The sequence below is a fragment of the Siphateles boraxobius genome, unplaced genomic scaffold (assembly GCF_051911475.1).
Source record: "Siphateles boraxobius isolate OS27281-9 unplaced genomic scaffold, OSU_SipBor_1 95, whole genome shotgun sequence".
NCBI classification, from domain to species: Eukaryota; Metazoa; Chordata; class Actinopteri; order Cypriniformes; family Leuciscidae; genus Siphateles; species Siphateles boraxobius.
Genome location: NW_027509225.1, coordinates 97501 through 119853, shown reverse-complemented (window position 1 = coordinate 119853; position 22353 = coordinate 97501). Strand labels below are relative to the sequence as shown.

At 38.4% G+C, this 22353-nt stretch overlaps 1 protein-coding gene across 1 annotated transcript in view; it reads right to left on the bottom strand.

Moving 5' to 3' along the window:
* Positions 1 to 230: 230 nt before the first annotated feature.
* The window catches only part of nr6a1a (nuclear receptor subfamily 6, group A, member 1a), a 40265-nt gene continuing 18142 nt past the window's right edge, over positions 231 to 22353 (bottom strand). The window contains exons 2-9 of the mRNA XM_077224952.1: positions 15905 to 16135; positions 12038 to 12093; positions 9851 to 10017; positions 9041 to 9250; positions 6907 to 7161; positions 3768 to 3889; positions 2153 to 2305; positions 231 to 2071 (exon numbers count right to left, since the gene is read on the bottom strand). Coding sequence (XP_077081067.1) covers positions 1935 to 2071; positions 2153 to 2305; positions 3768 to 3889; positions 6907 to 7161; positions 9041 to 9250; positions 9851 to 10017; positions 12038 to 12093; positions 15905 to 16135 — 1331 coding nt within the window. The 3' untranslated portion in view covers positions 231 to 1934. The remainder of the gene's footprint in view (positions 2072 to 2152; positions 2306 to 3767; positions 3890 to 6906; positions 7162 to 9040; positions 9251 to 9850; positions 10018 to 12037; positions 12094 to 15904; positions 16136 to 22353) is intronic.

Genomic DNA, 22353 nt, shown 5'->3' with positions numbered 1-22353 from the left:
ACGTTTAGGATTAAGGGCGTACGGACAGACCGGTAAATGGTGGTTTAGCTGCACTCGAGACGGGCCGTCACCAGGCTGAACGTGCGTCTTTGGTTTGGGCCCCTTTGTCATTGTCTGGTGCAAAAAATGTAAACATTACTCGACGCATATCGAACGTGTTTGGAATGTCTGAAAAAATGAGCGCATCCACTGATAGAAGCCTCGGCAAAGGCGTCGGATGGCTTGCTATGTTTTTTTTTATTTTTCTTCAAATTGTGTTTACAGTAAAACTCACTGCATCTGATACTCAAAACCTGAAACAAAATACCCTTCAAAAAAACAACAACACTCCCCCCTCCCTGAACTCATAAAAAGAAAACTTCTAATAAGGACCTACAATGTCCGGAATACTACAAACTACTAAACCTACAAGTAAATCTGAGAGGGATGCGAGTGAATTAGAAAAAACAGTAACTTTACCCTGTTTAAAATGTGAGGGAAGCAGATCGGGCCTGAACGACACTGTGAGGAAATCCATTTCTCTCCCTTTATTGTGGTTTGGGAATATTGCAAACTAATCGGCTGCTAATCCTAATAGACAATTTAGTGACTGAATCTCTCCAGTGCAAAATTTTAGCTGATAAAGTGTGTGTGAAATGGGAAATTCTGATTAAACCCATACACCACTTTTCTCTGTCGGACCGAGTGCAAACCGAATGAAGTTTCCCGTTTTAAACTGCAGAAAAAAATTTTTTCGTCTTGTTTTACAGTACAAACATTCTTAAATCAAGACACGAGTAAAAATAACAAATTAAGTCTTGTTTCTAATCAAATAATATATCAAAATTAAATATTTCTGATTAAAACAACAAGAATAAAAAACTGCCAATGAGGTCGGAAAAATAAACTTAATTCCAAGGGAAAACAAGTAGATTTTTCTGAACCCACTGACAGACATTTTTTTCTCTTGTTTAAGCTTAAACTCACTTTATTTTGGTAATTTTTTTTTCAGAAAGCAAAACTAAATATCCCAAGTCGTTTTGCTTCTCAAGTACATGTATCTTGATTAGGGTTGCAAAGTTTCCAGAAACTTTCCAGGATTTTTTTGGGAAAGTTTCAAAAATGTACCAGAAATGTTCAGCCCCTTTGCAACCCTAATCTTGATCTGAGAATGTTCAGATATTTGTACTGGAAAGCAAGACAAAAAAACTAAGATAGAAAGTATTTTTTTTTGTTCCCAGAAATAAGGGCTTACTTCCCTCCAGATTTGCATAAGACTTTGGTCAAAACATTAAAAAAAGAGAAAGAAATCAACATAAACAATATTAACACACATATTCTGTTGTCAAGTAAAATCCTCACTTCGTCCTCGGCCTATGATTGTGAAACATACGCGTACACCTCTCTTTAGTGTAACCAATCGCGCTCTCCATCGTGGCCTTGCATAGGAAAATAAAAACCATGCGCTGAAGAGGTTACACGACTATTGAACGTGTTCGAGGACCGCAGAAATGAAACTTCCCGGAGCGTCGCAAGACAGAGAGAGAAAGGTTTTCTTCCTGAGGTAGTCTTTCAATAAAACAATTCCTTTCATACTTATCTGTCCCTATCGGCATCCAAAAGAAAGCGAATAGAAGTATAAAATAAAACCTAAACCGATCAGTGGTTACACGTCACATATCGCAGTTGGACTGAAGCGTGTGAAATCCACTGCGCTTTTTGTGCATTTTCATTTGAAAAGGAGCATGTGCACAGTGTGGATCAACATACATTCAGCTCTGTCTGGTAATAAATAGAGAGAAAAAACAACACTAATCTAAACAAAATGCATAAAATAGTTTCTTATCACATTCATGAGAGGAGGAGGAGGAGCGTACCGGAAGCCCCACCCCCAAATATAACACCCACCCCCGTGCAATAAGATGGGGAGGGTGTTTTCAAGGGAGGGGCGGGGCTTAGTTGGCAGGGGCGGAGCCCTTCGTCACGCAGGGGGAGGAGCCTGTCCTGTAGTTGCTCAGACTTGACTTACAGGAGTGCAATACTGCCTTGAACAGCAGGGGGAGCTGCTCCAACGGGATGTTGACCAACTTCCCTGAAATACCAGTGAAGAACAGCTGAGTTTAACTGCAATTTATACCTTAAACAATAGGTTTATTGTCTCTTCTGGACTTACCTGCAATGCAGCGGATCTCTGGCAGACACATCATGATCTCGGGAAAGCGTTTGGGCTGGTGAGGGTACTTGTACTCAGTGTAATCCTGACAAACGTACCAGTAACGTTTGTTCAACTGCTCCAGCTGGGTCACATTGGTCAGACCACGGATATCTAGACAAACATAAAGAAATATCACAGTACAATGTTTGAAAAACACAATGCTTTTCTATGTCATGGCATTTTGATATTACGCCTCTATTATTGTTGATTCTCTATATATCTGTTTGAGTGGTCAGTTTTTCTGCAATATCATGAGGAAGGATCAATAATCAGCACAGCCCAGAAGAGCATTAGCACACAATACGTTTATATAAGGCAGGGCTCGACATGAAGCCTTGTCATATTCAAGCGTCATGTGATTTTCTGGGGTGTAAATATAATTTCTTTACGCTTCATCTTTCATTTCAACTTCTTAAATGTGATCAATAAATTCACTTAGAATAATAAGACACTATAAGGCTGTTACCAATCAAAATAAATCATTTACACTGACAAATTACAACTGCATTAGATAATGTTATGAGATTGTTTAAAAAAATGTAAATATAGAAATAAGGAATGTTATGGAAAAAATGCTACTTATAATACTTAATGAGGTATTTATTCAAATGGCTGATTCTTTCAAGAACGAGGCAGTTTATGAGTGAGTCATTGAAACTTTCGCTCAACCGATTCGTTCAAAACGCTGGATCATTCAGTACTGAAACACAGTTGAGTGTTGCTGTGAGATGCGCTGTGGTTCTGCTGTGATCTTTGTTTGGAACTATTTTCGTTGCTGAAATGGTACAAAAACAGTCTATATTACATCTAAAATTGTTTACGATCATTGGTAAATTACCATTGCATAGTTACCAATGATTGCGCGCGCGCGCACTCGACAATCGACTACTGTGGACTTCGACCAAAAACAGGAAGTAAATACAGGTATGTGAGCTGGCTGAATTAACATCACTTTTAGTCATATCTTTCACATCTACTGCAGTCAGATTCAGTGTGTTCACTCTGAATAAAATCACTCACATGGCTGTGCACTTGTAATGACACATCAAGGATGTTAAGAGGCTAAAAGCAGGTTTAAAACTTGCCCCATTTAAGTCAACAGCACTCCAAATTTACAAAAAATTGACCGGAGTTCTCCTTTATTGAACTATGAAATCAGTGTCACTTTCAATCATGATGTTATTCAGTGATGTTGCTTAACTGTATAATATTTTATAATTATAAAGATTCCACAAAATTTCAAATTTTTCAATAAAAAAAGTTTCTTTGTGCGAGCTGTGCTCATTTGTTTCCATTTGTCTGTGCGAGCCTCAACAGTGTCAGTGCATTACACACATTATTGTCCACTATCAATTGCCTGAAAACTGTAATTTTGGTGATTCTCTGGTTTTTGTTTTCTTTGTTTGTTATTGACGTTTTAATCTGGCTACTTGTCCGGTCCGGCAATTAAAATTCTCTTACACTTTCCCCTTTAAAAAATCCACTTGTCTCAGTCAAGCGTTAACATCAAGCCCTGTAAAGTCTGTTGCATTACAAGGTAAATACGAATGAATGCGTCTCAGTGGCGTTTTACCTTGGTTGAGGAAGTTGATGGCCTTCATGCAGGCATATTCCTCATTGCTGACCTTCAACTGGTGGAACTTACGGAACAGATATATCAGTTTCTCCATCACCTCCATCCCATCCTCACTGAAACTACACACACAAACACACACACAATCCATCAATACTCTACAGATTTCACAGCTGATCACACAGGTCCCTTTTATATCCACAGCATTTATTGATCAGAACAATATCTGAACCAGCGATGAATACCACAGCTGAATCGTTACGCAAAATGACATTCGTTGATGATTTTATGCCGAATATGCGCACTAGAGTAAAGGCCCGTTCACACCACCAAGGACAATAACTATACAGATAACGATAAAAATATAGTTCTAAAAATCTTTCTCAATATTAAAGAATAGCAGAGTTCACACCACAAATATATTGATAACGGCACAGAGAAATGATATAGTTGAAATCCCTTTCAAGACGATTTTATCCAGCTGATAAAAACTGCTGGATGATGTAAAAACATTGACAGCCAATCAGAATCCATCCTGCGCATTTAAAGAGACGCGCTTAGGGTAAACATAACGACTTATTTATCTTTATAGTTATCGTTCTTGGTGTGACTGTGAACGGGCCTTAAAGCTTCTTCTCACAAGAGCCGACATCCACACGTGAGAGTTTTTAATAAACCAGTTTCTGAGATATGTTGATCTATCTTATCATCTGATTCCATATGCGTGCACATCCTGTTAGCCATTAAAACAGACTTTATGAGCTTAATTTATGTTACTAATGAGATAATAAGAATACATTTGAGTGGGAGACTGTATATAATGTTTTAGTGATGAAGTATCTTGGTGCTAAATTACTTCATGAACCCATGCCACGCATTACCCAGCACCATTCAGCCCTAATGACTACGTTTCTGAATCTGATCGGTCTCTATGTATATCTTTCGCTCTCCTTCACTTACTACGGTCTCTTTGAACTCTCTCCCTAAAGGTGGGTCGTGACCTTCAGCGTGTACCTGCCCCGTTTCTGCCCAGCATGCAACAGTAAATCTATCCCGGAGATCAAGAAGAGGCGGGTCAGAGGTCAGGTGATCGCAGACTAATTTACACACACCACACACACTCCCCTCCTCCACGTCAGATCTAGTATTTCATTCTTCAAGCTACAGGTATATGAAGCACGGCTCTAGAGATGGAATCAGACCAAAAGCAACAAGACCAAAATGTAAAGACGTTTATAATGTTACAAAAGATTTCTGTTTCAAATAAATGCTGTTGTTTTGAACTTTCTGTTTATAAAGATTCCGGTGCAGAAAAATAATCACGGTTTGCATAAAAAAAATGAAGCAGCTCCACTGTTTTCAACATTGATAATAATAATCATAAATGTTTCTCGAGCATCAAATCATCATATTATAGTGATTTCTGAAGGATCATGTGACACTGAAGACTGGGGTAATGATGCTGAAAATTCAGCTTTGATCACAGCAATAAATTACATTGTAAAACATATTCAAATAAAAAAAGGTATTGTAAATTGTAATAAATAAATATTTTTTTACTGTTTTTTTGATCAAACGTAAGCATAAGAGACTTTTTTCAAAACATTAAAAAAATTCATAAGAGAAATGAATGCAAGTAATGAAGGAAAAAATAAATTTGAATAATAAATTTAAATGCATTATTAAACTATTACTTACAACTAATATATATATATATATATATATATATATGTATATATATGTATATATATATATGTATATATATGTATATATATATATATATATATATATATATATATATTATATATAATAAATAATATTATACAAATTTCACTCAAATTGTTATAATGAATCTGTAATGGAGGAAAACATTTGAGAAAAAACCCAGAAACAATGGAAAAAAATGTATATCAATGTTGTAAAAAGCCATGCAAAAGCATCTTTCAAATAGTTACTCACAAACACACACAAAACCTGTGTGAGATTTCTGAGGAGATGGAGAAATACAGGGAGAGTCAGACAGACACGAGATGAAGCTGTGTTTTACTCCGTTCTCCCACACACACACTCACACACACACACACACACACACACACACACAGATGCCTGAGCGTATCTGAAGCATGGAGAACAGTCTAACTGCAGTGACATAAAACAAGCACACAAGAGCGGGAGGAGATATTCCTCAGGTCCGTGTTTTAATTCAGTTCTTTTTCATGATTCAAACCGAGAGCTGGGAATAAACAGGTGGGTGACATAAGGAGCCCTATTTCAACGATCTGAGCGCATGGTTGAAAGCACACGGCGCAAGCGCACTTAGGTCGAGTCCAAATCCACTTTTGCTAGTTTAACGACGAGAGAAATGGTCTGCGCTGCTGGCCTGAAAGGTCTGAAAGCATCGTCTCTATTCTCTTAATGGGTAATTGGTGTGTTTTGTCTCTATTCTCTTAATTAGTGATGGGTGTTTTTTGGGCGTAACAGGAAATAAACCAATCAGAGTCTCTTCTCCCATTCCCTTTAAAAGCCAGTTGCGCTCACGCCATTCGCTATTGACATGGTGGAACTAGCAAGCGGAAAAACTGGATTTCTAGTAAGGAAGCGGATCTGCTCATGCTTGAGGTTAAAAGCCTGTGTGTGTGTGTGTGTGTGTGTGTGTGTGTGTGTGTGTGTGTGTGTGTGTGTGTGTGTGTGTGTGTGTGTGTGTGTGTGTGTGCGTGTGTGGGGACAAGCCGGATTCCACCATATCTTTATGTAGGCTACACAGTAATAATCTTTGCATTGTAATCCTTTTTCATATTTGGCATGTTTGTGTGCTTTGCCCTGTGTGTGTAATAAGCAGTGTGTATGTGTGTAATAAGCAGAGTGTATGCGTGTTGTGGACCCGCTGATAGGCTTATATTACTTACTTGCTCTTAAAATAACAAAAAAATACTCCACCATTGACTTTAGAGCAGGTTTCAGTTGGTCAATGGCTCAGTCTATTTCAGTTCCTCAAAAAAAGCGACATGCATTTTAAACAACGTGGTGCAGGACATGAAAATGATAGTTGCGTCAGGCTGAAACTAGCAGAAACTCTTGCGTCGAGCCTGGCGCTGCATTGCACATGTGTGTGATAGGGCCATAGATGTGTGTTCCTCACCTCTGCAGCTCTTCGTCTGTCGGGGTGTATTTGTCGGTGACGCCGGCGAGGTCTCCGAGCACCTGAGCGCTGTAGACCGTCAGACAGGCCAGCAGGATCAGCTCCTGCCAGGTGGCGCTCAGGAGACGCGTGTAATCTTCGATGGACAGCTCGCAGAAGAAGGGAAGCTTCTTGATCCAGGAGATCTGTCTGAAGAGAAGCTCGTCTGCCAGCCGACACAACAGCGCGAACAGCTCCACCTGAGTGACCCGATACCTTCACAGGACAGAGAAAGAGCGTTATGTGAGGCTTCTGGACTCGTACATTTTATGGCTGTAAAAAAATTGCAAAATGAGTGATGGTTCACATGGCTGTTAATTCAGATGCATTTGAAGTCAGTGTTTTTGTTTCAAGGCACTCTCAGTCCACACTAGCTTTTCCAAAAGTTTCTTCATCATCTTAAGCTCAATTTATACTTTTGCGTCGAACTCATGCCGTAGCTACGTCGTAGGCTGTGTGTAGCGCTTCGGTGTACCCTGACGTGCACCTCCAAAAATGTAACAACGCGTCAATTCTAAGCGGACCCAAGCGGTGTGATTGGTCCGCTAGAGCCCCTCCCTTGGGTTTCACATACTCACTACAGGTGCAACGTCATAGAATGTCTCTGAGCATATTCACGCCCACTTTTAGGGGAAAATAAATTAGACTTCCCACAGACTTCAATACAAAATAGCGTCACAAAACAACATCCGTACACAGCTGGCAGGCGTGCATAACTTAAGAAATCACAAATATAACACATGTCAAGTGATTATATGTCCACCCTGCCTTCCATACAGCGTGAAAGATGCATCAACAAACTTAATTTGGTCAATTTAAAAACATGTCCCTTCATTCACCAAGCGTCAAATTGGTGTAACAACCATGTTTACCATGTTGCTATCATGATTTAACACATTGCCAGCATGTTGTTAGCATTATTTAACATGTTGCTAGCATTTTTTTTCCATTTTGTTAACATGATTTAACAAGCTAACAAGATTTAACACATTGTTTGCTGATTAGCTTGTTGCTAGCATGATGATAATATGATTTAACATGTCGCTAACATTATTACCGTCGTTAACATGATTTAACACATTGCTTGCAACAATTAGCATGTTGCTAGCATGATTTAGCACACCGTTAACATGATTAGCACGTTAAAAATGTTAAACGGAAATCCAACTAAAATGTGTCAGAAAAAAAAAAAACGTTCCATTAACAATATATAGAAATCGTTTTGAGAACAGAAAGACCAGATAACTGAACAAAGTCTATTAATGTTACTGGAGGAACGTTTGTTCATAACTTAGCCAAAGAAAATTCCCTGTTAGTAAGGCAGGCACATACCGGAATAAACACAGATGTATCCATCAGCACAATATGCGTCACATGACTAAACACGCACAACCGTTTTCAAATACCTCAGTTTTCACAGTCCACATTACACTGTAAAAACAGCGTTTTAAAATTTATCCAAAAAGCTCAGTTTTTGCAGGACAAAAAAGCTGTCTTGCATGTCAATTTTACAATAGAAACGTTTTTTCGAAAATATTTTTTTTTCCCGCATTTACAGGTCACCTGACGTATGTAAAAGTTGATAATTCTGTAAAGATTGCGGAGTATGTTTGGACAGAAGACGAGACAGAGTTCTTCATTAAACTCATAAAAGACAAAAGTATTTCGGAAATAATGGATGCTAAACAACAAAGAAATGGCACAATTTATCAACATCTTGAAGCAGAAGCAGGGAGAACACAGGGAGAAGGCTTTCCTTGACATTAATGCTGTGATACACACCTACGTCTCCTTCCATTAATAATAATGGCTAGTGCGGCGGCTGGGATATACCTAAACCTACTAACATCCGTCGCCATGATGTTTGGAATGACTTATTGTGAGAGGAAAAAAATTACGTTTAGTTGCATAACATCAGATAATGGAAACGCCATCATTTCTAAATAGTTTTTTTATCGACATTTAGAAAATATCGCAAAAGTTTTGAGCAAATCTGTAATGGAAACACGGCTGGTGTGGCTGGAATGCCAAAACGTAAAGAAAAAAATGCGTTTCCGGGTGAATGTAGACGCAGCCTGACTGAGGTTTTGTTTACCCGTCCTCGATGAGCATTGGCGTAGCTAGCGGGGCCAGTTCCTCTGCTGCCACCAGCTGGCTGATGAGTGTATGGCTCTGCGGGTACAGACTCCGCGGCTGCGCGGCGTATCCGAACAGGTGAGGCAGGAACTGATAGTGCTGGGCCATCGCATTCCCAATGTACTGTTCCCTGAAAGCAGCGGTGTAGCCGTTTAGATCCACAGAGCGGCTGCCAGAGAAAGCAAAGGAAGAGGAATAAACGTTAGAATACTTCGTACATGCAGAACATGTTTATTTGAATGCATTTGAGGCAAATACAAAGGAATCCAGTCTTTACATTAGTGTGCATTGCAGCTGAAGGCTGTCATCTAAGGAAAATCGTTTATTTTTATTTTTATGCTGGGCAACGATTAATCGCATCCAAAATAAAAGTTTGTGTTTACATAATATATGTGTGTGTACTGTGTATAATTATTTTGTATATATAAAGACACACACGTGCATGTATATATTTAAGAAAATGTATATATAAAATATTAATATTTATATATAATATAAATATTAAATAAATATATATACAGTATACATATTTATATACATAAATATATATATATTTATATATACAGTATATACAAATATTTCTTAAATATATACATGCATGTGTGCGTCTTTATATATACTAAATAATAATACACAGTACACACACATATATTATGTAAACACAAACGTTTATTTTGGATGTGATTAATCACGATTAATCGTTGCACAGCACTAGTTTTTGTATGTGCTTTGTGAATTATTCCTACACTGAATTCCAGGGAATACTGACTTGGATGAAAGTGTGGATACGGGCGAGGGCTGATTCCCATCGGAGACGCCGTTGCCAGGAGAACTGTGGTCACTGTCGCCGTTGTTTCCCCATGTGTGTTCCGGCATGTTTGCTTCATCCTTAAACTCCTGTCCGGACATGATCCGTTCAATCTCCTCATCGGAAATCTGCGCAAAGAGAAATTGTTGATCTAAATTCCAAAATGGTGCAAAATATGAGTCATTAAGACTTGTTTTTTTTTTTTTACTTGTTAATGTTTTTGAAGTTGATCAAGCATATTTGCTCATTTTATTCAAATTTGAAAGTAAGTCATTCAAGGCTAAAGGTTTATCATTTATTGTTGTTCAGTGAATTTTTGCGAGCAAGTTGGTTGCAAGAATTCGCTTTTCTTTTTAATCAGAATTCAAATCTCTGCAAAATATAATTAATCAATTATTAAGACAAAAGGTGAGGTCACACGTACAGTGGTTCAGAATCTTTTTGCATTTGCATATTCATAGAACTAAATTCATAGAATTTTTTTTCAATGAAAATAAAGTTTAAATATGTAATTTTGGTGATCAAAGATGAGTTTTAAGGGATAAAATGATTGACCACAGGGGAACTTTAAGAGAGTCGGTCGTCATCATCTCGTAGTCGTTTTAGACCACAGGACAGGGACAGAAAGGCGTTATCCATTGACCGCGCACAAAGCGCAATTCCATGAGCTCTTAATGCGAATACGACACAAAGAGACAAAACAGCGTTTAAGTCAAGGTCTTGCAATAAAAAATGCCCTTTTTAATTCAATTGATGAGTTCGAGCCATCTTTAAAAGTGTTTTATTTTGTCAAAGGTGAAGCAACCTGCTATTGTGTGTTGCAGAGGCAATTATGCCGAGTCAATAAGACGCGTTCTCTAGTGCTGGGATCAGGTGCAAACAATTAAAAACATTCAGCTATAACACTGCCATTCAAATCCACATAGCGCGAATATAGAAAAGCTGCTAAACGCAATGATATATAAGGTCAGTTGACAATGAATGAGAAGAATGACACGGCAATCTATTCACTGGAGCTCTGGCCTTCAGAACAGCGACGACTCGAATGAAATCAACATCTTTAAATTAGGCGAAGGTCACAAGGCACTCCGGGCTATTTATCCCAAAACTCGTCTTTAATGTATGGTAAAACTAATCAGCTCTATTTCCTCAGTTCACGACTGGAAAGGGCAGGAACGCATGTTTTAATACATGCCAGAAACTCAGGATGAATAGCAGTAATTTGTGACTTTAAAGGGGTGGTAAAATGCCATTTTCCCAAGATGTAAAATAGAGTGTGTGTGTGAAGTTTTAGCACAAAAGACCCCACAGATATTTTTATATAGCATGTTAAAGTTGTCACTTTTTGAGGGTTAGCAAAAACGCACCGTTTTGTGCCTGGCCCTTTAAATGCAAATGAGCTGCCTCAGAGGGCGGGGTTTCAAGAGCTCTTGTGTGTTAGCAGAGCGATTAGAGCGATTTACACACACTAAAATGGCAGAAACTGTCCTGCCTTTAATGTTAAAACAGAGTCAGACAAAGATGGAGAGACTCAAGAAGAAGTGACAACATGTAGAAAGCAACAGGACGTCTCTGGATGGTTAGTTGATGAATTTATGTTGCTGATGTGGAGTTAACTATCTTCAATTATCATATTCTTTCATGATAATCTATAAACCGCTCGTATAGGAACTGTTGTGAGATGAACACAGAGTGACTTTTATTGCATGTGAAAAGAAGGATGCTAAAGTTTGAGCTGACTCACAAATGTACTCTAATACAACTACTTATCCTCTTCTCAACATGGACTGTGTGTTCCCGGGGGCGGTTTATATACATTTTATGGTTGCTGATGCCGGGAAGAATGTCGTGTAGCCCCTACCAGCCGTTTGTTGTAGTCCTTTTCTTTAAAAGCAAATATCTCCCTTTGCTTTGAACTTTGAGCATTGTAACTTTGCAGATGTTGTTGTTTATGCTCAAACAGCAACATTTCACACTAGCTAAAGTTAGAAAAGTGAAATCGTGTTTTACCACCCCTTTAAACAAAAGTTCTGATGAAGAGAAATTCAAGTATTGAAGAACAGAGAGATCAGGCCAGGCCACCTCATCAGATTTAGTTTTGAGAGAAAGGTGTGTATGTGTGGAAAGAGAGCGAGGGGTTGTGTGTACCTGCACAGGCCCGATGCTTTTGTTCCTTCCTCCCGGCATGCCATCTTCTCTGATCGCTGCAAAACACAAATCCAATTCATCAACTGAACGTCCGTTTAAAAATAATTTTACCTTCGAGATGAGAAATTCTGTGCCTCTGAAATGCTTCGCCTTTTTTCAACATTTAAAGAGGTTTGTATGTCCCTCATGTAGGCGATTTAAAACGCTGAAAAAAATAGCGGCACGCTTTCAACAGTGCAAAATCAGAGTCTAACCCCAAGTAAAGCTGAAGATGGATTGGTAATGCTGCTCGTTCTTTGGCCAGAACATTGACGTTTGGTATGTTTTGATGAGCAACCTATTATAAGAGTTTCCTAACATCAATGTTTTGAGTCTAACATTCCTCGCATAATATAGACTAGCGATAGCATGTACTGTACTCTGTATTTGAGTCTCATGTGCCACTGAATGTTGCGTAATACTACTGTATGTTGTTGAACACGCAAACGCCACATTCTAGGTAAATAATCCTAAATAACCACTAAATAAACCTTTCGTGGTTTACTATGACTAGGTTAACGCATTAACGAATCCATTACTGTAAACGGAAGGTGTCAGTAAATAAGTGCAACACAAGATAAATAAAAACGTATGACAGTTTAGAAAGATCCAACGGTGTGTTTTTGTTGTTTTGTGCGTTAGACGGTAGCAAAAAAATCTATGGTTCTCATCTCTGGCTTTAATATTTAGCAAATACTTTTATGGAATTCTGCAAGTAAGGAATAATTTACATCCAGCCGGTTATTATTACATGGCTCAGTGGAATACTTGACTCTGATTGGTCGATCGCGCCATCCAGCTGTATGTTATTCCCAGATAACAGACGCTGAACACAGAAACACAGGCTCATCCGGGTCACTGAAGTCAGCAGCGCTATACGCTCGCTAGGAACGGTTCTTCTTTGTGGAAGTTTTGCATTTGGTGAGCTAATAAAATATAAAAACTCAGTCATATCAATATTTTGTTTACAGTTATTTAAAGGGATAGTTCACCCAAAAATGTAAATTCTGTCAGTAATTACTCTTCCTCATGTTGTTCAACTCCGTAAGACCTTCGTTCATCTTCTAAACACGAATTAAGATATTTTTGATTAAATCTGAGAGCTGGATCACTCCTCCATAGGCTTCTAAGGGATTGACACTTGAAAAGTTATTAAAGACATCGTTAAAATAGTCCAAGTGACTACAGTGGCTCATCTTAAGTTTATCAAGCGACGAGAATACTTTTTGTGCTCAAAAAACCCCAAAAATAACGACTTTATTTCAACTATTGATTTCCTTCTCCGTGGGCCTCGAGTCAGTTAGGTCACACGTAGGCTCACTATTGGCCGACGCTGGTCATCTGTGTGATGTGTGTGACGTATAACACAGAAGCGCTGCGCTGTTACACTAGTGAACTGACTCGAGGCCCACAGAGAAGGAAATGAATAGTTGAAATAAAGTCGTTATTTTTATTATTTTTTGCACACAAGAAGTATTCTCGTCGCTTGATAAACTTTTTTCCCCCATGTTAGTTTACCATATGAAACACCTAATTGGTAAGAGTCAGTTTGTGGAGCACATTCCCCTGCTGTGACCACCAATCTTAATTAATCTAATCTAATTGATTGCTATCAGGATGTGAATATAGAGTTTAACCCAGCATAACTAAACGTGTTTATGAATAACATATCCTGTCTTTAACTGTGGTAAAATCACTGAAACGCACAGCCTCGGGTGGCTTATTGCTTTTATAAATTTGCAACTGATTTAAAAGATTAATATTTAAATAATAATTCACACATCATTAATAATTAGTTTCATCAGTCAACTGTGTAATATGTACTATCTAAATAGAGTTTAATTTGATGAGGTCAAAAATGTGACTCATCCAATTAGATGAAGACGCTAAATTGTTATTTTAAAAACTTTAATTGATGGACAAACTTGTTTCCCCTGTGAAAAAAACTGTGCTAAATTGTATTGAATGTGCATTTGTAGTGTTCTTCAAACCTTATTAGTGTTTATTTTTAATACTTGCAGATAATTTAATATTGCTGAAATAAAAGTTCACTTTCATGACTATGTTTCTTAACACACTTAAGTACACCTTTAAAATGCAAGGTAACACTTTTTTTTATAGTGTCCTTAGTAATAATAGTTATTTATACATTAAATACATGCAACTAACCCAAAAACTAACCCTAAGTACATGTGGTTAATTAATATGACTCAGTACTTAAATATAAAATTACACTGTAACAATGACACCTTAAAATAAAGTGTAACCAAATGCACTTAATTTTACAATAAAGTACATTACAATTTAAAGTACATTATGTTTTAATAAACTTTAAAGAAGCACACTTATTTTGATGTGTTGACTAACAAACTAAAGCACATGTGAAGTACTTGATAAGAAACTATAATTTCAACTGTAGTGTGTTTTTAAATATTACTTTTAAACTAGTCAATATATTCTAAATGTATTAAATTGCAACTAACAAATACAAGTGTGTAATAACAAATGTATTTAAATACATGATATGCAAGTTTCAAATTTATAAAGTATATTTTATATTTAGCAAAATATATTTTAGTTTACCAATAAATACCAATACGCTTGTCAGTTCAATTTAACCACATTTCAGAGACAACCGGAGTAATTATGAAATTTCATATAAAGATGTATTTAGGTTCTATTTAAGTACTTTAAGTATTTACTCAGTACGTAAATATGTAATTACACTGTAACAATGACACCTTAAAATAAAGGGTTACACTTTATTTGAAGGTGTCATTGTTACAGTGTAATTATATAAGTACTGAGTAATATTAAGCAACTACATGTACGTACTATAGGGTTAGGGTTAGATTAGGATTTGGTTGAGGGTTAGTTGCATGTAATTATGCATCATTTACTGTTATTGTATGTATTGTGGTAATTACATGTAACATATGTAACAAGAACACTGTAAAATAAAGTGTTACCAAATAAAGTGTAAACAAACTAATATTCTGTACGTGTCTCATCTATAGTGAATAAACAGTAGCTTGTATGCTGTACAAATGGAAAACAAATGCATAAGAGCTTTGATAAAACCATCTATAACCAATAAAAAGATCTAAAGATGTTTCCTAACCCAAACATATGACAGTAAGACATGGTCACTAGAGGGCAGTGCTGATTGGTTTAATGTATTTTCCCTTCTGGACCAGTTCATACTAGTTCAAGCTGTATCAATAGGTCACCTGATCGACCAGCTGGAAAACAAACCAGCAGAAGAATTTGAAGCTAGCTCTGCGTCTCAACGTCATTGTGTGGCATTGAGGGTGAGAGGTTTAGATAAAGGTTTGAGTGACTAATCAAAGTCTAACCTGATAGAAAAATATGTATTTAATGTTATCTGTGATATATTTCATCAACAAAAATAACAATGTGGACTTTTATAAAGATCTGTTTGGCCATTAACTTTTAAATGCATCATTATGCATTAATATGAGGAGCGTCTCTGCATGAAAGACCCGCGACTACAGATCAACGTGCTTCTGCATTCCTCTTGATACGGTAGGATGAAAAGTGGAGGATTTTAACTGTGACAAGATGATTGACAGGCCAGTTTACGGCGACAGAGAGCAACAGTTAAAGACACAATTGTATGTCGTGATAGTGTCTCAAAGCTTGTCTACTCTTCTGCTACACACTCAAAAAATATTTTTTTTTTCCTCAAAAAGAGTAAATACTTTTAGGGCGTAGTATAAGTAGGCGAATTGAGACGCAGTGAAATGTTTTAGCCAGGTTAATCTAGTGTGATGTGTGTGTGTGTGTGTGTGTGTGTTGACCTCTGACCTTTGCGGTTCATCCCCATCTGCAGGCACTTGAGCAGCCGGCAGTACTGGCAGCGGTTGCGCTGTTTGCGGGACATCTCGCAGTTCTTGTCGCGACTGCAGCGATACACACGCTTGTTGCAGATGCTGCGCTTGAAGAAGCCCTTGCAGCCCTCGCAGGAGATGATGCCATAGTGAAGTCCTGTGGCTCGATCTCCACAGATCAGACAAGAGCGCTGCTCAGCCTGCTCATCTGAGGGAAACACACACACACACACACACACACACAGGTTAGACAAGAGCGCTGCTCAGCCTGCTCATCTGAGGGAAACACAAACAAACACACACACACACAGGTTAGACAAGAGCGCTGCTCAGCCTGCTCATCTGAGGGAAACACACACAAACACACACACACACAGGTTAGACAAGAGCGCTGCTCAGCCTGCTCATCTGAGGGAAACACACACAAACACACACACACACACACAGGTTAGACAAGAGCGCTGCTCAGCCTGCTCATCTGAGGGAAACACACACAAACACACACACACACAGGTTAGACAAGAGCGCTGCTCAGCCTGCTCATCTGAGGGAAACACACACAAACACACACACACACAAACAAACACACACACACACACACAGGTTAGACAAGAGCACTGCTCAGCCTGGTCCTCTGAGGGATACACACAAACACACACACACACACACACACAGAAAGAGATTAGACAAGAGCGCTGCTTAGCCTGCTCATCTGAGGGAAACACACACACACACACACACACACACACACACACACACACACACAAAACACACACACACACACGGTTACATTACTTTAAATGAGTGCACCCCCCAAGATTATTGTTATAAACATGAACCTCGTCTGAAAGGCAAAGGGGGAGGTGTTGCTGTAATGTATAGTAATATCTTAAGAATTACTGAGAAGTCTTGTTTCAAATATAATACTTTTGAAGTGTTGGTGCTTAATGTAACACTATCTAGTGTAAATGATAAATCACTACTGTATACAGGCCACCAGGGCACCATACAGACTATATCAAAGAATTTGCTGATTTACTATCAGAGTTCATCTCAGCATCCCAGATAGCTTAGAAGAACTCGATATTGCGACAGAAACTTTTAACTCTCTTTTCCAGCACTTAAGACAGTTTCTCAACGTGATCTACACAAGAAATTAGTTCAACACTATGGTACACCGAGTACACTCAGGCCCTTAATAGAGCAGCCAGAAAAATGGAGCGCAACTGGAAGAAAACTAAAGTTTTTTCGCATTTCAAGGAAAGAGCACGATTGCATTCAGAGAGGCCTTAATAACTGCTAGATCTTTCATTTGAAAGTCCCGTTTAGTATCTGTAAAACCGCATTCTTCCATCCTAAAAATAGATCTAAATTACGTCATATGCTCTCAATGAAAAATCCAGAACAATTAGTTCATGCGTTCATGACATCAAGGCTAGATTATTGTAATGCTCTTATGGGTGGTTGCCCTGCACGCTTAATAAACAAACTAAAGCTGGTCCAAAACGCAGCCGCTAGAGTTCTTACCAGAACCAGGAAGTATGACCATATTAGCCCGGTTCTGTCAACACTGCATTGGCATGCACATAACACATTATATACTTCTATAATTCAATGTTAGTCTCCATAGATTAGATCAGCTGGAACCGGGAACACTTCCTATAAATCCTGATGTTCTTGGTACATCATAAGAAGGATGGCGTCTACGCTAATATATGTCTCTCTGTTTATCCTGAGGTTTACCGCAGACCGCCGGATCCAGGCCGTATCCAGATTTGATGAAGGACCTGCGCCTGGACACACACACACTCCAGATCTGATGAAGGACCTGCGCCTGGACATGACGACAACGCAGTCCTGAAGTGTGAACTAGTTTGAACTGAAGTTTGCGCAGAAATAACTTTATTTTTTTCCTTTTTATTCAGCGCTTGCATCTTGGAACCTGTCTCAAGGTTTGTGTTCTCGAGCCCCAGACACTGTTGTTGTGCGAGTGAGTGGCCGGAGTGCGTTAAAGGTTTTCTGTTAGAACGGTGTCATGTTAGCGGCCACTAAGCTAATAACTAATGATCTTTGTAATGGAAGTGAATCAATCAAAACTAACTTTAGCTGGACAATAACTTTATTCTAGAGCTGCTGTAAAGCCAAAACAATCTCTGTTACTTTTGGCGCTTTTCCACTGCATGGTACGGCTCGGTACGGTTCGGCTCAGCGGCACGGTTCGGCTCGCTTCGTTTTTCCACTGCGTGGTACGACTCGGCTCGGCGCGGCACGGCTCGGTTCGCTTTAGCTCGGTTGCTTTTCCACTGCAGTTAGTACCGCTTCAAAGTGGGTGGGATTAAGACTGATCGTTATAGTTTATCTGCTCCTCGGCAAACAACAAGAGGAACGTCTGCGGTTCTCGTCCACTGACCACGATTCAGCCATTTCTTTTTTGGAAGTTTTTTTTCTTCAAGCAAGTCAAGCAAGTAGTTTTAAAACATTGGAGGCTGTTACTGGCTATTTAAATCTAGCGGGTTTGATGTCTCACAAATACAATGACGCTGGTAGTGACGATTCTGTCTGTCTGACCAATCAGTGATCTACAGTGCTTCCACGTCACATTTTAGTATCGGTACGGTTCGCTTGGAACCTCAACAGAGGTGGTACCATCTAAAGCGAGCCGAAGTGAGCCGTACCGTACCATACCATGCAGTGGAAAAGCACCATAAGTGAGCCGTGCCGAGCCGAGCCGTACCGTACCATGCAGTGGAAAAGCCCCAAAGCGTGCCGTACCGAACCGAACCGTACCATGCAGTGGAAAAGCGCCATTTAATTTCCTATTATCTCTGTAAAGCTGCTTTGAAACAGTCCATATTGTTAAAAGCGCTATAAATGAAGGTGACTTGATTTGACATAGAGATTAGACAAGAGCGCTGCTCAGCCTAGTCATCTGAGGGAAAAAACACACACACACACACACACACTCACACACAGGTTAGACAAAAGCACTCCTCAGCCTGCTCATCTGAAGGGAAACACACACACACACAAACACACATTTTTTGTGTAATGATTCGTCTGTCCTCTAGGGGGCGGAAGTGTTCTTTTTATGCGTGTTCTTGTATTATTAGGAACTGATTTCCTGCAGCTGTGACCCGTGTGAGGGACGGATATAAGAAGCCCCGGTGCCATGTTCGGGCGGCGAGGTTTTGTTATCCCCGATTGTTTTTCCCTCCACAATTACATTTATGTTCTATTTGATAATAAATTCCTCTATTGAAACAAGCTATGTTAATGTCCCTCTTTTGTGTTATGGCTGTGGATGTAACAATGCACATAAAGTAAAGTTAAAGTTAAACACTTTATTAATCCCACAAGGGGCAATTATATTAGGGCAGTGGCATCACATCACAAACTTAAAAAAGAACATACATTAAAAACAATCATATTCCACATCCACATCTACATAATACAACATTCCAATGCACCATAAAATTCACACAAGAAGGAAGAGAAGAAAAATAAACATACACCTCTCATTGCATTCTGTATATTTGCTTGAAATTTACATTCCTATCCATTGTACATTCACTCCTTTGCTATGAAGATACACTACTGTTCAAAGTTTTGGGGTTGGTATTAGATATGTTAATGTTTTTATTCGCTTATACTCACCAAAGCCGTATTTATTTGATCAAAAATACAGTAAAAACATGAAATATTATTGGAATTTAAAATAGGGAATATGAATGTCTGATTTTGAGTAGAAAATTAACTTTTAAAAAGTTTGAAGCAATGAAACACCAGAAGCAATGATACAAAAGTGTAAAATGCAACCTTATTAATTATGCATGCCCCAGTGCATGATGAGAACACCAGAATCAGAAAGTTGAGTAGGTGTTACCTAATATTATAACGTTGATATTTAAGATTTAATTTCTACAAGCTTAAATTTCTACAAGCGAAATCGCTCACTCTCGAGTAGGTACTTATTTTGAATAAATAATTACTCCACGACCTCTAAAAAAAAGCACATTCTATATATAAATATGAATATAATCTGGAAGTACTACACCCGCCATGTTGTCATTATCATGTGATCTACCACTGTCATTCACAAATCCTCTCCCGTGGCCTCATGGGATAGTAAAGTGTCCATCATATACACACTTCAGGATCTCACCAGAAGTATTAGGTAATCCGGGTGAATTCAAACATACTTCTTTTGTCACATACTATCTAGCAGGGAAGTTGGTGATTTCAGACGCAGCCCGGGTGCCTCATCATGTGATTGCTCTTATGGCAGGAATAATGAATCATGTCCATTTTGTTAAAGATAAACTGCAATTTTATTAATGTCTGGATAAATTTCAAGATGTTGGCTGCATCTAAAAAAGTAAACGCTCTTATTTTGAATTAGTATTTACTTTGCAAAAGTATTTTCTATTTAGTGTGAATAAAATATACACACCAGAAGTATTAGGTAATCCGGGTACGTTCACCTACTGTTTAATGAGTACTGTGAACTCAGACATACTTCTTTAGTCACATACTGTTTTTTGCCTACTATATAGTAGGGAAGTGTGTGATTTCGGACAGAGCCCAATCCAAACACACACACACACACACACACCCTCCCCCGGCCTGTGAGCAGATGGGCCGTTGCCATGGTAACGGTGAATATGCCAGGAATGTGCTAGCTCACCGCGGATGACTTAGCGGAGAAAGGGTTCAAACCAAGAGCAGCGGAAACACACGAGATCAGCGAACACTGAAACCAGACCCCCGTCTACACTACAATCAGCCTTTAACATGCAGATCCCTCCACTAATCACTCTTTTTAATTAACACTCTGATAAGCTTGTTTGGAAGTCAAGCTGTGATAAACAGCTGTATTTAATTCCAGCGGTGAATCACATCAGATGCTGTAGCTTGTTAAATGAAGAAGAATCAGTGGCAAAATGCAGTCATTACTATTTAATGATGACGGTTTATTTAATGAATAATTAATTTGAACTGATTCGATCACAAATATGTGCATTAATAAATAACCTTATGAAGCCTGTACTGTATCTGTATATGTAATGCTCAATTTCTAAATGATCATTGTGATCGACACTTTGCTGAAACACCTGATCTTGTTCTTAATATTTCAAGACGAACACTTACAGGACTGAAGCGAGTTTACTTGATTCAAATGTGAATATCAATGATCATCTGTCAATTTTATTATAGGTTTTAAAACAGAGATTCGATCATAAAAGTAAGCATTTGAATATCAGCTTACCAAGACATTATTGGCAGATATAGAGTGACGACTAATATTTATAAGCATTTTATGTAAGTATCTGCTATACTCGTATAAAGATCTCATTGATTTACCTTACAAGGTCATATAATATCAGCATCTGTAGCAAATTGCATGTTTTTGCTCTAAAATTAAGGGTTTTTTACCTCGAGTATGAGCTTCATATTCTCAATATATCATACTATATAAGCAATACACTTTTTTAGATGTTTTTTTACATTTTATCTAAAGGTTCAATAAACTGTTCAAAACCAGCTTCCGCAGCAAATTGCATATTTGAGTATGAGCTTCATATTCTCAATATATCACACTATATAAACCATACACTTTTCTTAATGTATTTTTTTATCAAAAGGTTCAATAAACTGTTCAATTAAAAGAAAAAAATAGATTTTTCTGACTCTTATTTCATATCTAAGGCTATGTTTACACGGAAACGATCTGAAGAGAAAACGCAAAAGTGGCGTTGCGTTATCACTTTTTATTCTGCGTTTAGACGAGCGTTATCGGTAGGAAATCCGCGTACATATGATGACGCAAAAGTGTGTGAAATTCGATGTAGTATGCACTCCAGGCGGCTAGGTGGCGATGTGAAGCAAAAACACCAATATCTGAGAATATTTTGTACAACTGCTGAAAAGACTCTTGTACGTTTATCAGAGCTGCTATGGCAACTTGAAGGTCCGACGTATGGAAATAATCCGACATATTGGGGTTATTTTCCTGTAATGGCGCATGCCTGTGACGTAAACGCGACGAGAGCCACACTGAGCAGATTTGCGTTTTTACCGTTTAGACGGGAACGCGACGGTGGATCGTTTTTAAGATTTCCACTCTGGAGGGTGGTTTCACTTTTTTGCGTTTTTAAGCCTCCAAAACGCCGTCGCCGTGTAAACGAAAGGCACATCCGATAAAATATTTTTACGTCTTCACCCAGAATCGTTCTCGTGTAAACAGGGCCTAAGGCTTTACAGAACTAATAAAGCGCTTAAAAGCATGCATTTAAGTCATGATTTGATAAATCAATTGAAACTGAAGTCTTTTCAGCACTATGCGCTATGCACGTGTGAAGAAAGAGCTTCATGTTATGAAAGTGTAAAGTCAGGACAAAGCACTACAGAAAGTCAAGGCGATAAACA